This window comes from Portunus trituberculatus, chromosome 35 (genome assembly GCF_017591435.1).
Source record: "Portunus trituberculatus isolate SZX2019 chromosome 35, ASM1759143v1, whole genome shotgun sequence".
Taxonomy (NCBI): Eukaryota; Metazoa; Arthropoda; class Malacostraca; order Decapoda; family Portunidae; genus Portunus; species Portunus trituberculatus.
Window position 1 is genome coordinate 2,177,604 of NC_059289.1, and position 15,757 is coordinate 2,193,360.

Sequence of the window (15,757 nt, forward strand, 5' to 3'; positions counted from 1 at the left end):
CCTCCTCCTCCTCCTCCTCCTCCTCTTCCTCCTCTTCTTCCTCACCCTCTTCCTCACCCTCCTTTTGCTCTCTTTCCCCGTTCACGTAGAGTAGTAACAGCGTCGAGAAATTGTGGAGTGATGCGCGTGTGACAATGGACGTGTGAGTGATGGAGGTCATTAATGCGTTCAGCCAGGCACCGCTCGCCCGTTGTGTCGCGTGAGTTTTATAATGGCGTGCCGGAGTAGTAAGAGAGTGAGAGAGAGAGAGAGAGAGAGAGAGAGGGAAAGTGTGGGAGTTATATATTACTTCCATGTTTCTTTCTGTTTTCATTTCATATCGGTGCGTGTTTCGTCTGATGTCCTCTGCTGCTGCTTCTGCTGCGCCGCCTGCTGTGACTGCCATCTGCTCACACACACACACACACACTGGTATTTCTACTGATAAACGTCGGCTTCTACTGTGTCATCTGCTCATTTGCCGCCGGAACCACCTTCACCACGCCTCTCATCTGCTGGTGGTCTGACTGCTTCTACGGGATAATGAACTGAAATGTTGAACTTCTGGTGGTGATACTTCTGCTACCTTTCCTGCGCTTTCCTGGGGTCACGACTACCACTGCTACTATTACTGCTACTACTACTACTGCTACTGCTATTGCTACTGCTACTACGACTTTTTGTTGTTGTTGTTGTTCTCCTTCTACCACTACTACTACTACTACTACTACTACTACTACTACTACTACTACTACTACTACTACTACTACTACTACTACTACTACTACTACTACTACTACTACTACTACTACTAATGGACTGAAAATCTGAACTTCTACTGCTCGTGTGGTGGTGGTGGTGGTGGTGGTGGTGGTGTAGACGTGTGGTGCTGCAGAGTCAAGAAAGTGGCGGGCTTTCCGATCTGGGCATCATTAAGTGGGACCTGGCTCTGTGTCTCCTCGCTGTGTACGTCATCTGTTACTTCTCGCTATGGAAGGGCATCTCCACCTCTGGCAAGGTTTGTATGTGTGTGTGTGTGTGTGTGTGTGTGTGTGTGTGTGTGTGTGTGTGTGTGTGTGTGTGTGTGTGTGTTCTGTTGTTATTTGCATTTCTTTTTCCTTAATCATGGTTTTTTTTTTTGTATGTTTTCTTGTGTTGGTTTTTAGTGTTTTGCTCCAATTCTTGTGTCTATTTTGTTTTTATCCTTTTTTTATCGTCCTGTTTCTTTTTCTTTCTCTTTCTTTTCCTACTTTTCTTCCTTCCCCTCCTCGTCCTCCTTTATCTTACGTTATCCATATTCCATTTTACTGCGTGTCATTTCCTGCGTTTTCTCCGTCACCTCTAACGCCTCTTTATTGCAGGTTTTGCACACACACACACACACACACACACACACACACACACACACACACACACACACACACACAGTATAGAAACATTCTGAGGCATTGATAACGAGAGAGAGAGAGAGAGAGAGAGAGAGAGAGAGAGAGAGAGAGAGAGAGAGAGAGAGAGAGAGAGAGAGAGAGAGAATATCCGGAAGTTTCTAAACCCCAGACTTTTTGGATCATAAGAAAGGTAAGGAAAGAGGGAAGAAAGGAAGGTGAGAGGGAGAGGAAGAGGGAAGGGGAAAGAGGGGATGACACCATTACTGACCCTCTCCCATGTACAGGTGACATGGGCAGGTGTGTTTGGTACAGGTGTTCTCGTTATCATCTTTTCCCACCATAATTTTCTCCTTTTCCTCTTTTTTTTCCTTTGTTATTTTTTTTTTTTTGACAGTCTTTCGCTTCATCAAATCTTTCTTTACTTGTGTGGTTCTTCTTTTCTTCTCTTTCTCATTTCTCATTCTATTCTTCCTTTTTCTCTTTCTTTATCTTTTTTTTCTGTCTCCTCTCTTACTCCTTTCTTTCGCTTCGTCTTATATTTCTTGTTTTGTTCAATTTTTTTTTCTCTTTCTCTCCTTCCGCTTTCTCTATCCGGGCTTTCCTTATTTGATTTTTGTGTTTTCTTTATATTTCTTTGTTCTTTTGTTCCTTTTTTCATTTTTTTCCTTACCTTCCTTCTATTTTTTCGTAATATTTAAAACATTTCTCTTTACAATCTTCCTATGCTTCTTCTCTGCATTCTTCTTCCTTTTCTTTGCTTCCTCTCTTTTCTCGCACGTTTGAATAATTGTTTTTCTCTTTCTATTTTATTTCATCCCACCTTTCTTACCTACATTTTTCTTCCTTTCTCGTTTTTTCTCTCTTATTTCCTTTTTATTGCCTCGTCTCTAACATTCCTTTTACTGGCACTTTATCACGTCCATTTTCACTGACCTCTCTTTTTCTTCCATTACCTCTCCATCTCTCTTTCTCTCTCTTTCTCTCTCCTTCCCTCTCTCTCTCTCTCTCTCTCTCTCTCGCTCCTTCTCTCCTTCTCTCCTCTTCCCTTATCCAATTGTCATTCACTTTTTTTGCGATTCATATCCTTCACTTCTTCAACATGCATTCCCTCTCCTCCTCTCTCTTCTTTCCCTTCCAACTCTTTCCTCTTCTCCCCTCTCACTCCCACTCTCAGTCTGTCTCCTTCCCTCTCACTCTCTCCCCTCTCCCCTCTTCCCTCTCTCCCTCCCTCACTCACTCACTCAGACGCAATAGGTTCACTAAAGGGCCACTTTCCTCAATGTAATGACCGTGATGGTGGCGAGAGAGAGAGAGAGAGAGAGAGAGAGAGAGAGAGAGAGAGAGAGAGAGAGAGAGAGAGAGAGACTCTCTCTCTCTCTCTCTCTCTCTCTCTCTCTCTCTCTCTCTCTCTCTCTCTCTCTCTCTCTCTCTCTCTCTCTCTCTCTCTCTCTCTCTCTCTCTTTAAACGCCTGCCATCACGCGCCCATTCTTTGAGTTAGCGCGCGTTAAAGTGACATCACCAGGCGTCAACTGGCTGGTGTTCCCATTACATCACTAAATCACAACCACCACCACCACCACTACCACCATAACCACTGTCTGTGTGTACTAAAGAGAATCCTGGTCACTTATCTCCGTTATGTCTCTGAAACACATCTGCGCCACACTTCCACAACATTCAAATACCTCTAGTTGAATTGACACGTTTTGCGGGTGTTTTAATGGTTCTAGTGACAGGTTAACAAGATTTTTCATTACTAACACAAGAGATAATTTTAGGAACGCGGGTAATCATCTCTAAGGCCTTCTAATGTGGTCGCGGTGAGAGAGGAAAGGGTGTCTGAACGCGAGGGGTCTGTTTGTCCTTGCCTCACATTTTTCTCTTATGCTTGTTAGTGGCTGAGTCGAGGTGGTGGTGACAGGAAGCTCGTGATGTAGCAGAGGTTTAATGTTTTTATTGTTTCCTTCTTAACCCCTTCAGTACTGGGACACATTTTTTTTACCTTGAGATTTGTGTACGATTAGACCATTTTACTGACATTAGGAAGGTTTATGGAGGTCAGAATATTAATGGCCACAATCTTCACTTTACCTTGAGATTTGTGTACAATTAGACCATTTTATTGACATTAGGAAGGGTATATGGAGGTCAGAAGGTTAATGGCCACAATCTTCACTATTTCAATCCCCCCACACGAATTTCTTAAGCTGTGTAAAATCACGAAATAGTAAGCAGAATGTATATGGAAACGCGTCATGGCACTGAAAGGGTTAAGAGTGTCCAGTTTAGAAGTTGAAAAATATGCTAGTCTTTGCTGAACTTACTTCTATTGTTCTCAGTGTTTCCTCTCAGTCTTGCGACCTCTTATCAGCTGGTTGTCTCCTTAAAAAGCCTGGCACTTGATAAATTATAAGATTAGAAGACTCAGCGTGCATGCATCAGTAAAGTACAGCAGGAGAGAAGCTAACTTGACCTGCAACCTTGACTGTACTGGGAGTTGTATTCATCTTTTATAACTGTACTCTGTAACGCACCGTGCTGTTACCATTAATCTGTTAGTATAACTTATGATTTTGTGATATCATTCAAACCATAACATTGAAAACCTGAAACATCCATGAGTCACCACCACTATCACCAATACAGCAACCACCACCACCGCCACCACCACCCACATGAAGGGTCTTATCGCGGCTTCCATTGACGTAATAGCTCCGTGAATAGCAGCGTGAAGTACTCGGCCCACCACCTGCTGATTCCTGCTTGGTGGTACTGTGCAGCGGCGACCATTGTGTTATCTGTGCGTCTGTGGCCTGAGCTAGAATAGGTTTGCTCTCTCACCACATAGATTAATAGGATGTTTTCTTTGTAATAGTGTAAAGATCTTGTTAATCTGCCACTAGAACCGTAAAAATAACTTCATAATAGGATGGTTTTTTTTCTAATAGTGTAAAGATCTTGTTTATGTGTCACTAGAACCGTCAAAATACCTTTATAAGCACTATAATTTGAAGCGGTGCCTTTTAAAAGTAGCAAAAATACTTTGCTTTTATTCAGAGACCGTATTTTAAGATATGTGTATATTTACATTAATATTTTGAAGCACTGAGCTCTCAGAATGACTGCCAAAAAGCTTCATTTATCATCAGTCTGTTTATCATGGAGTTTTTTTTTTCCATTGATAGTGCAGAGTCATAGCTTCATCATTATATTCACAAAAGCACCATTGATAGATATGTTATGATAGTGAAACAAAAAAACAGAATGCTTGAGAATACCGACCTTGACAATGAGATAGCGAAGCAGAGGAAAGCAAACGATGACACATTAACTTACATTGACAACACCGAACAACAGCGCCACGTGACCTCGATATTCCTGTCCCAATGAAAATAGTCAGTCAGTCAGTCAATCATTCAACTTGCACAATAGACCATGACTGTTTGAATGGCCAAGAACCTACTGAACATTGCTTTAACCTCTCTCTCTCTCTCTCTCTCTCTCTCTCTCTCTCTCTCTCTCTCTCTCTCAATGGTAATTCTTTTCTCTCTCATGTATTTTTCCCTCAGATTAGTCTCTCTCTCTCTCTCTCTCTCTCTCTCTCTCTCTCTCTCTCTCTCTCTCTCTCTCTCTCTCTCTCTCTCTCTCTCTCTCTCTCTCTCTCTCTCTCTCTCTCTCTCTCTCTCTCTCTCTCTCTCTCTCTCTCTCTCTCTCTCTCTCTCTCTCTCTCTCTCTCTCTCTCTCTCTCTCTCTCTCTCTCTCTCTCTCCCCCCTCTCTCTCTCTCTCTCTCATCCATTCATCCCATCCACTCTGTCAGCTGCGAGAGTAAAAATAGCCAGGAATCAGGAGGTGGCGTCAAGAGATGCCGGCACTTGAGCACTGACCTACACTACTGGCACTGTGATTGGCGGCCAGGCGGGGGCTATGGGAGGCAGGAGGCTCAGATAAAGAGACAGGCGGGGGAGGAGGCAGAGAGGAAAGGGAGAAGCTGATATTTTGTGTCTATTGAGCAGGAGACAAATGAGAGTGAAATGTATTGGATAAGGATAAAAAAAATAGTAGTAGTAGGTTAGGTTAGGGTAGGTTAATGATAAAGTGTAGGTGAAATATATTATGTTAAAAAAGAGACAGTGAAATGTATTGAACCAGGCTAAAAAGTAGTAGTAGATTAGGTTTAGAATAAGTTAATTTAGGTTAGGTATATTAAACAGATGATTAAAAGAGGACTGAAAAATAATAAAGTGTAGGTGAAATAGATTATGGTGTCAAAAAAGAGGTTCAAAAAGGCAATAGGTTTTACATTCGGTGATTCAGTAGAGAGAAATTTCAGAGGATTTGTTTTTGTATAGAAGAAAGCATTGTTTGGGGCTAAGGTGGTGCAGAAAACGGGGTCATATGCGGCCGATGGAAAAGGATGCAAGGAATAAAAGCAGAGAGAGAGAGAGAGAGAGAGAGAGAGAGAGAGAGAGAGACGCAACAGGTGACTGAGATGTGACCTGTCTCTTAGATCCCTTTAGCTCTGAGATAATTGCGTTAACCTGTCAGAATTAGGTCCTTATAGTACACACACACACACACACACACACACACACACACACACACACACACACACACACACACACACACACACACACACACACACACACACACACACACACACACACACACACACACACACACACACACACACACACACACACACACACACACACATACAGAGCTATTTTAAGGTTTAACAAAGCCCTTCGCTTTCTCCACCTTCTCCTCTTCCTCCACTTTCATCCCTCGTCTTTCATCACCACCATCTCCCTCTCTAGATGCTGCACAGGTGTAAGGAGAGGAGGAGGAGGAGGAGGAAGAGGAGGAGGAATACAAAGGAATACAAAGGAAAGCCAAACAGCAACAGACCTGTTGGTCCTTTCGAGGCTGTTTGGTAACTACTTCTAACTGGCTACAGATAAGAGAGACAGGACAGTACAGGAGAAGGCGGAGGAGGAAGAGGAGGAGGAGGAGGAGGAGAAGTAGGAGGAGAAAGAGGGGAGACAACAAATACGTGTGGCCTTGTACCATAAACACTCCTCCTCCTCTTCCTCCTCCTCCTCCTCCTCCTCCTCCTTCTCTTCCTTCTCCTTCCCCTCCTCCCTCTATTAAAGAAACGTATCTCAACAGAGGATGTATCAATAAAAGATTCAGCTCTAGGACAGTGGCAACGTGTGTCTTAGTTGGTAGTGCCAGATGTGTGCCCTCCTCAGTGCCATCTGTGAGGGCGGCCCAGGCACCACAGATTATACTACTAGGAAAATATTAATTTGGTGTAAGAAATGCATAGAGAAATTGGGGATAACTAGTGGTTTGTTTTGATAGGATAGGAAAGTGTTGATTGTAAGGAAAAAGTAATTGTGACAAACTTACACATACACACACACACACACACACACACACACACACACACACACACACACACACACACACACACACACACACACACACACACACTTGAATGAGACATGCAAGAGAACAATTAAACACCTTTTCCATAATATTTCTGCACCAGTCGACAAATTTTCTTTGCATTTATGAAAAGAAAGCGAGAAGTGACACTTGTTCGTCGCTCCAATTAACAGATATCTTCCTTTGTAACACCTATACGTACCTTTACTCAACACATCTTCCTGTATGACATCTAAACGTACTATCAACATACATTTTTCTCTATACCACCACGTATCTTCAATTAACGTAACTTCAATTATATCTCATAACACCTCTCAGTACCTTTAACCCCTTCAGTACTGTGCCGCGTTTTCAAATTCATTCTGGTTACTATTTGGCGATCTTATATGGCTTCAGAAATGTATGTGGGTTTTGAAATAGTAAAGACTCTGGCCATTAATCTCTTGACCTCTATAGACCCTTTCAAACGCAAATAAAATCGTCTAATCATACCTAAAAATCATGGTAAAAATGTGTCTCAGTACTGAAGGGGTTAATAAAACACTTTCGGTATCTTTAATTAACATCTACACGTGCGTACCTTTCCCAATTCACAGGTGTCTTTCTCCATTATACCTGGACGTACATCTTCAATTAACAGGCGTCCTTCCTGCAGGTGGTGTGGTTCACGGCGGTGTTCCCCTACGTGGTTCTGTTCATCCTGCTTATCAGAGGCGTGACATTGCCGGGCGCTGCCGAGGGAATACGCTACTACCTCAAACCTGACTTCTCCAAGATCTGGGTGGCTGAGGTAAGTGAAAGAGAGAAAGAGAGAGAGAGAAGAGAGTGAGTTTTGTCTTATTAAATAGTGATATTGGCTTGTTTTTTTTTTTTTTGTGATATGTAAAATTTGTCTTCGTATTGTTTTTTTTTTTTTCATATTAAGAGTTGATATTGTTACTACTACTACTACTACTACTACAACACCATTAAACTTTTACTACCATTATTTACATGAACCCAATCACACAGCAATTAATAATCTCACGCTTCACTTCCACCCGGCTCATTTAAATCCACTTGTATTCATTTTTCCCACCTCGTTAATTACGCGACAACTGTAATTTTCTGCCTTGCTTCCTTCCTCACGTGTTAACTTGAACTCTTCTCTTTTCGTTTCGTCCTTCGTTCGTTCAACCAGCTCGATTCTGGCGTGAACTGACTGACTGTACTCTCTCTCTCTCTCTCTCTCTCTCTCTCTCTCTCTCTCTCTCTCTCTGATCCGGACCCTCGCAAGTTCTAGATCGACCTTGCTCACTAATCCGAACCTTCCCCGGCCCCCTCTTCGCTAAACCGGACCGGGAGAGAGGAGGGTTGTAAATTAGATCGAGGCATTACGGGAGGAGGAGGAGGAGGAGGAGGAGGAACAGAAAGTCAGCTGGAGAGAGATCTAGGAGAGGAAACACGAACGAGAGAGAGTGGAGAGGAGGAAACAGCAGGAGAGAGGAGGAAGCAGGAAAGGAGAGAGAGAGAGAGAGAGAGAGAGAGAGAGAGAGGGGGAGGGAAAGAAGGAAGGGGCATAAGCGATGTCTCTCAGTCATTGCTAATTGGTTGAGGAGGATTATGGGAGGGGAGGGAGAGGATAATAGGAAGAAATAAAGATGGAGGAGGAGGAGGAGGAAGAGAAGGAAGAGGAGGAGGAGGAAAAGAAAACATATAGGAGTAAAGGTGGAGCAGAGAGAGAGAGAGAGAGAGAGAGAGAGAGAGAGGGATGGAGGTATTTAATAAGTCATCATGCACTTTATTCTAAGGAGAGTAAAAAAAAATCATCAAATACAAAGAAGGCAAAAAGAAAATGAAATAAATGAACGAAAAAGAAATGCAAGAAATGAAACAAGAAACGTAAACAAAACAAAAGGAAAGAAAAAAATAATATATAATAAAGCAATTAATTCAGGAAAAAAAGGAGAAGAAAGAGGAAAAAACTCGCAAATGAAAAAAAGAAACAGAAAAGAAAAAATAACAATGAATGAAACGAAACAAAAACAGGAAAGCAAAGAAAAGAAAAGAAAAAAAAGGAAACAATCTATCAACTTGAACCAAAAAGGAGAAAAATGAAAATAGGAGAAAAGAATGGGGTAAAAAATGGGAAAAGGAAAAAAATGGAGTAGGTAATTAACTAGGCCAGGAACCAATCACAGTCGGGCTTAATAATGTGCAAGTTTTTGATTGGAGGGTGAAGAGAGGAAGGGGGGTGAAGGAGGAAGGTGGCATGAGGGGGTATGCTAAGGTTTTGGGGAGGGGGAGCGGAGGGAAGTGAAGGGGAGGGATATTATTGAGGTGTCTCCTGGGGCAGTATTCCTCCCTCCTTTTTCCTCCATGTTTTCCTCCTTCCCTCCAGTTCTCTCCAGTCTTTCTCCTCTTTTCTTCTCCTCGACTCCCAATCTCTTAAATTTTTCCCCTTTCTCATTTTCCCCACTTACCTCGAAAACTATATTAAGGTACAATGTTCAGTTTCATCTCCATAGTTGTAGTAGTAGTAATAGCAGTAGTAGTAGCAGTAGTAATGATAGTAGTAGTAATGATAGTAGTAGTTATGGCAGTAGTAACAGTAATAATACTAGTAGCAATAGTAGTAGTAGTAGTAGTAGTAGTAGTAGTAGTAATGATAGTAGTAGTTATGGCAGTAGTAACAGTAATAATAGTAGTAGCAATAGTAGTAGTAGTAGTAGTAGTAGTAGTAGTAGTAGTAGTAGTAGTAGTAGTAAAGGGGACATCCGATATTAGTAATAATGATGGTAATAATAATAATAATAATAATAATAATAATAATAATAATAATAATAATAATAATAATAATAATAATAATAATAATAATGATAATAATAATAATAACAATAACAATATGAAGAAAATGCTAACAATGATAATAAAACACAATGCATGAAGATATTAGTGTTAGTTTTCTCTCATGTATATTCCCATCTGATTCTCTCTCTCTCTCTCTCTCTCTCTCTCTCTCTCTCTCTCTCTCTCTCTCTCTCTCTCTCTCTCTCTCTCTCTCTCTCTCTCTCTCTCTCTCTCTCTCTCTCTCTCTCTCTCTCTCTCTCTCTCTCTCTCTCTCTCTCTCTCTCTCTCTCATTAATTTCCACAAGAGATTAGGACAACAGGAACAGACAAAATTCAACTTAATTAGGCAGAGAGATCCACGAGAAAGGAATCCTGTGCCACTGTGAATAACAGGAGACAAAATACCACCACCATCACCACCACCACCACCACCACCACCACCACCACCACCACCACCACCACCATCGTCATCTTCACCATTACCGCTTATTCAGTCTTCATCATCGTCGTCATTAACAGATGCATTGTCAACATCATCATCATCGTTATTGTCGTTGTTTTTACTGTTGTTATCGTTGTTATTGTTATTATTATCATTATTGTCAGGATTATTATTATTATTATTGTCATCATTTTCATTATCATTCACTATTTTCATCCGCACCATCATTTTCATTATTGATATTCTTTTTTAATAGTTGTTTTTTTACTACTACTACTACTACTACTACTACTACTACCACCACCATCTCTACTACTACTACTACTACAATAATGGCAATAATAATAATAATAATAATAATAATAATAATAATAACAAAAATAATATGTGAAATTAACTAATGATAATGGAAAGTGGGATTTTAAGGCGTAACTTTTGTGTTTTGACTTGTTTTAATTCAATAACAGCCTTTACTTCCTTGTAAGACCGTTTTCTTTTCCTCCCTCCTCCTTTTACCTTCCTCCCTCTTTATTTTCCTCCTTTTGTTGTCCACTTTTTATTTTCCTCCTTTCATTTTCCTTCCTTCCTTGTATTTTCCTCTTATTTTCCTCCCTCCTTTCATTTTCCTCCCTGCATTTTCCTCCTTTTACTTTCCAGCTTTTATTTTCCTCCTTTTATTTTCCTCTTTTTATTTTCCTCCCTCCTTTTATTTTCCTCCCTCCATTTTCCTCCCTTTTATTTCCCCCCCTCTTATTTTCCCCCCCTCCTTTCATTTTCCTCCTTTTATTGTCCATCTTTTCCATTCCACCTTTTATTTTCCTCCTTCCTTTTATTTTCCTTCCTCCTTTTTTCCCTTCCCTGTGGTGAGTGTTCCCTCCAGTGTGTCACTTATCTATTCGTCTTACTTAAAGGAAGGGAAGGAGGGAAAAGGGAGGGAGGGATAGAGAGAAGGAGGGAGGGAGGTAACAGGCGACTGCACTTCAATGGCTAAGAGGAGGGAAGTGAACACCAATTAGGGAGCGACGCCCTTCCTCCTCCTCCTCCTCCTCCTCCTCCTCCTCCTCCTCCTCCTCCTCCTTTTTCTGTTACTCTTCTTTCTTTTCAGTTTTTTTTTTCTTGTCTTCATTTATTGTTCTCCTTTTCGTTTTGTATTTATTTCTCTTGTTTTGGTTTTGGTTTCTCTCTCTCTCTCTCTCTCTCTCTCTCTCTCTCTCTCTCTCTCTCTCTCTCTCTCTCTCTCTCTCTCTCTCTCTCTCTCTTCCTTCCTGCTTTCTTGATTTTGTCTCTATTCTTCCTCTCTGTCTCCTTTCATGTGTGTGCTCCTCCTCCTCCTCCTCCTCCTCCTCCTCCTCCTCCTCCTCCTCCTCCTCCTCCTCCTCCTCCTCTACGAACCACAACTAGGGAATGAGTAGTAAAGAGAGCACTTGGAGGAAGAGGAAGAGGAAGAAGGCAGGAAGAAGCTTGGGAAAGAAGAGAAGGAACGAAAGTTTCTGGAAATTTTTATTGAAAGGGGGAGAGATGTTGTATTGGCATAAGGGCCGCCGCCCCCCGCCACGCTCACACCTTCTGGCCGGGAAATTGTGCAGGGGTACCAACTGATGGGTGAGCAGGGGTACCAACTTGAGGGTTTTTTTCTTATCTGTTTTATACTGAAGAGAGTGTGACAAGTTTTTTTTTTTTTTCCTTTTTATGCAAGAGGGGAAGCCTGCTAAGGACAACAAAATATAAAAAAAAGGCCCACTTGCATGCCAGTTCCCTTAGAGATCAAAATAGAATTATACAAAAGTCTGGGACAAATGTCTTGAAAGTGCCGAGATATTGTGAAAAGGAAAGAAATAAGAATGTCTATTTTTTATTTCTTTGTTTGTATACTTTTCATTTGGTATTTTTATGCTTGAAAAGTAAGATTGCTATGTAAGAAAATATCAAACAGTGTGTTACTTCTTTTTTTATAGAGTTAATTTTCTTATTAGTTATCCACGTGAAAACATATATACTGATTAAATATATGAATCAACGCTTTTAATTAGCTTTAAATTCATAGACCACATAGATAAATAGATAACGAAAAAAAAACATGAAATGGATAAAGGTAATGACCGCAGAAAACACAGAAAGCCAAGCAAATCTGACTGACAACACAGGGAGGAATACATACTTTCACTATCACTGGCTGGAAATGAGGAGCGGCTATCGATCTAATAAAACGATGAATTTCACTACTGTTTCATTCACTGAAGAAAAAAAAAAGAGTGTAGTCATGAATTACCGAATTTATTTATTAACACTATCACTGGATGGAAATAAGGAGAGGCTATCGATCTGCTGAAACTACAAACTTTACAACTGTCCCATCCACTGTTTAGTTTAGTCAAGAGTTATCGAATGTATTTAATAACACTAACACTGGATGGAAATAAGGAGAGGCTATCGATCTGATAAAACAATGAACTTTCCTACTGGCTAATCCACAGAGAAAAAAGCAATTTAATCAAGAGTTATCGAATGTATTTAATAACACTAACACTGGATGAAAATAAGGAGAGGCTATCGATCTACCAAAACTACGAACTTTCCTTCTGTCTAATCCACTGAAGAAATGACAGTTTAGTCAAGAGTTACCGAATGTATATAATATTTACTGGGTTTATTGGGAATTTCTGTCACTGCGAAACACAAGTGAGAGGAGCGCAGAAGTTACAATATCGGTTAACCAAGTCAGTATATTGGAGAGGAACGATTTTCTGTCCACCTGTCCACGTGTCTGTCTGTCTGCCTTCATGCACACCTGTCCGTGCAATTAAGTGTCTACCTGACTCAACAGGTGTGGCCTTCAGATGTGTGCGTTCAACAGGTGAGACTCAGCAGACAGAGGAGAAGAAATTATTAGAGCGATAAAGAGGAAAAGGACGAAAAATGATGTTGAAAGTAACAGAATGGAAAAGAAATGGGAACGATGGAAAAAGAGAATGTAGGAAGGGAAGATGAGAAGGAAGAGGAATAGGGAGAAAGGGAAGACGAGAACGATAACAATAGAGAAGTAGGTAGAAAGAAAACTTAAAACAATGAAAAATAGATAAAAACGAAAGGTGAGAAGGAAGGCAGATAATAAAGAAAGATGAGGAATAGACATAGGTGGAAAAGAAAATATAATGATTAAGGATAGGGAAAAGAAAATGAGGTGAAGAGGAAGGATAAACTATGACAAGTGTGTGTGTATGTGTTCGTTCAACAGGTGTGGGTGGACGCCGCTACGCAGATCTTCTTCAGTCTGGGCCCAGGGTTCGGTGTTCTCCTCGCCTTCGCCTCCTACAACAAGTTCCACAACAACGTGTACAAGTTAGTGAACGCTTCCTCTTGACGTGTGTTGTTTGTTCGTATGTTTGTGTGTGTTTTAGTGTCTTCCTCGTCCTTGCCCTTTCTTTGTTTTTGTCTCATCATGTGTGTCTAACTTCATTCTGGTTACATTTATTTGTTTCACCTTCAGTGCTTAGAATACTACGTGTTTTTTTTTTTTCAGGACCAGGGGGAGAATTAACAAGCAGTGAAAGCTAATCCTAATTTCAAACCAGCCTCTTTCCCCTTTTCCTCTGAGCCATAACTTTCAATCTTTACCTACCCTCTCCTCCATTAGGTCTACTCAAACCCTTCAGAATATTGGATGTTGTCAGGTACAGAGAGGATTAGAAGATAAGGAAAGTTTGTTCCAGAGAAATGTGTCAGTTTTAACAGCCTTTCACCCATGGCTCACCACAAACCAACCTTTATTACACACTTCGTCTTTCATTAACTTTTCATGTCTCACTCACTCATTTATTCCCAGTAGGTAAATTTAAAAACTCGCTTTTCCACTAGCAATGAATAATTAAGAACTTTCCCATGTCTCCTTCACTCTTCCACTTCCAATATATAGATAATAAACTCCCTATTCATGCTACATTCACTTATCATCTCCCAATCAATAGATAAAAAAGACTTCCTATCCATGCTTCACTTATTTTTTTTATTCCCAATAGGTGAATAAATCAATGTACCTTCCTTTCTGTAGACCAATCCCTCACTCCTCCACTCCCATGCACTACAGACACCATAGCCACAAGCCTCACCGTTTGCAACTAAACCTTACTAACCCCATCCCTAAAAATCCTCACTCTTAATACTTCCAATAGATCGAATATAAGAAACAGCTGCTTTTCTCTTTTCTCTACCTAAATGCCTCGCTCCACCTCAAGAGACGCCATGGCCACGACTATCACCATCTACAACCAACCTTTATTAACCTCACTTTAAATACTTCAATCATTTTACTCCCAGTTGATCAAAAATAAAAATAGATAAAACCTCTCTCTTGCCTTCCACTACCTCACTGCCTCGCTCCACCTCAGAGACGCCATGGCCACGAGTCTCATCAACTGCTGCACGAGTTTTGTCTCCGGCTTCGTGATCTTCTCAGTGCTGGGGTACATGAGCAACAAGAGCGGCAAGCCCATCAACGAGGTGGTAGAGGAAGGGCCGGGCCTGGTGTTCGTGGTGTACCCTGAAGCCATCGCCACCATGCCAGGCTCCACCTTCTGGGCCATTATCTTCTTCATGATGCTCCTCACTCTCGGCCTTGACTCCTCGGTGCGTGTATGGAGAGAGGGAGAGTGAAAGTGAGAGAGAGGGTGAGGGAGAGGGAGAGGGAGAGGGATGGTGTGAATGGGTGATTTATTGATGTGGTTTAGTTTGTTTTGGTTCTTTATTGATTTGTTGTATTCATTCTCGTGTTCTGTGGTGTAATGTGCTGCAGTGAAAGGGATATATAGTGGAGAGAGAGAGAGAGAGAGAGAGAGAGAGAGAGAGAGAGAGAGAGAGAGAGAGAGAGAGAGAGAATTTCTACTTCCATCACATTTCATCTACCAAAAAAAAAACTACAGATTTAAAAAAGATATGTAATTTTCTATTCTAATTATTCATTGCGTATCTTCCCATCTAAAAAAACACGTCTTTCAGTTCGGCGGGTAATTTTTTTTTAGTTCAGTTTCTCCATTTCATCCTTCGTTACGCATCATCTCACGTCTTATTGTTCACTCACTCTCATTAGTTAAGCTCCTTTTTCTTCACCCTTTGTTACTCACCATCATCAACATCCTGCAGTTCACTCATTCTCTTCATTATAGCTTTTCATTCTCATCCTTCGTTACTCCTATCATTCCTTTCATTAGTTAAGCTCCTTTTTCTTCACCCTTTGTTACTCACCTTCATCAACATCTTGCAGTTCTCTCATTTTCTTCATTATAGCTTTTCACATTCTCATCCTTCGTTACTCACTATCATTCCTTTTCATTAGTTAAGCTCCTTTTTTTACCATTTGTTATTCATCATCAACATCTTGCAATTCACTCATTCCTTTCAAATTACCTTCTCATCCTCATCACTTGTTACTCACCTTCTCAAGCCTTATAGTTCTCTCTCACTATGTTCATTTTAGCTTCCTGTTCTCACTCTTCATTACTCATCACATCCACTCCTTGCAGTCCCTTCATTTTCATCAATATAGCTTCTCATTTTCATTATTCTCACCAGTTTAGCTTCTCATTTTCATCATTCATTACCCACTATGTCACTCCATGCAGTTCGTTCATTCTCATCAATATAGCTTCCCATTTTTGCCATTCATTACT

General features: G+C 40.9%; 1 protein-coding gene across 3 annotated transcripts in view; it reads left to right on the forward strand.

The window, feature by feature from the left end:
- Window positions 1–15,757, forward strand: part of LOC123513149 (sodium-dependent dopamine transporter-like) — a 61,702-nt gene that overhangs the window by 33,121 nt on the left and 12,824 nt on the right. For all 3 annotated transcript variants that reach the window (XM_045270064.1, XM_045270062.1, XM_045270063.1), the window contains 4 exons: window positions 859–997; window positions 7,479–7,613; window positions 13,330–13,433; window positions 14,480–14,717. In XM_045270064.1, the coding sequence (XP_045125999.1) occupies window positions 859–997; window positions 7,479–7,613; window positions 13,330–13,433; window positions 14,480–14,717 (616 nt within the window). The remainder of the gene's footprint in view (window positions 1–858; window positions 998–7,478; window positions 7,614–13,329; window positions 13,434–14,479; window positions 14,718–15,757) is intronic.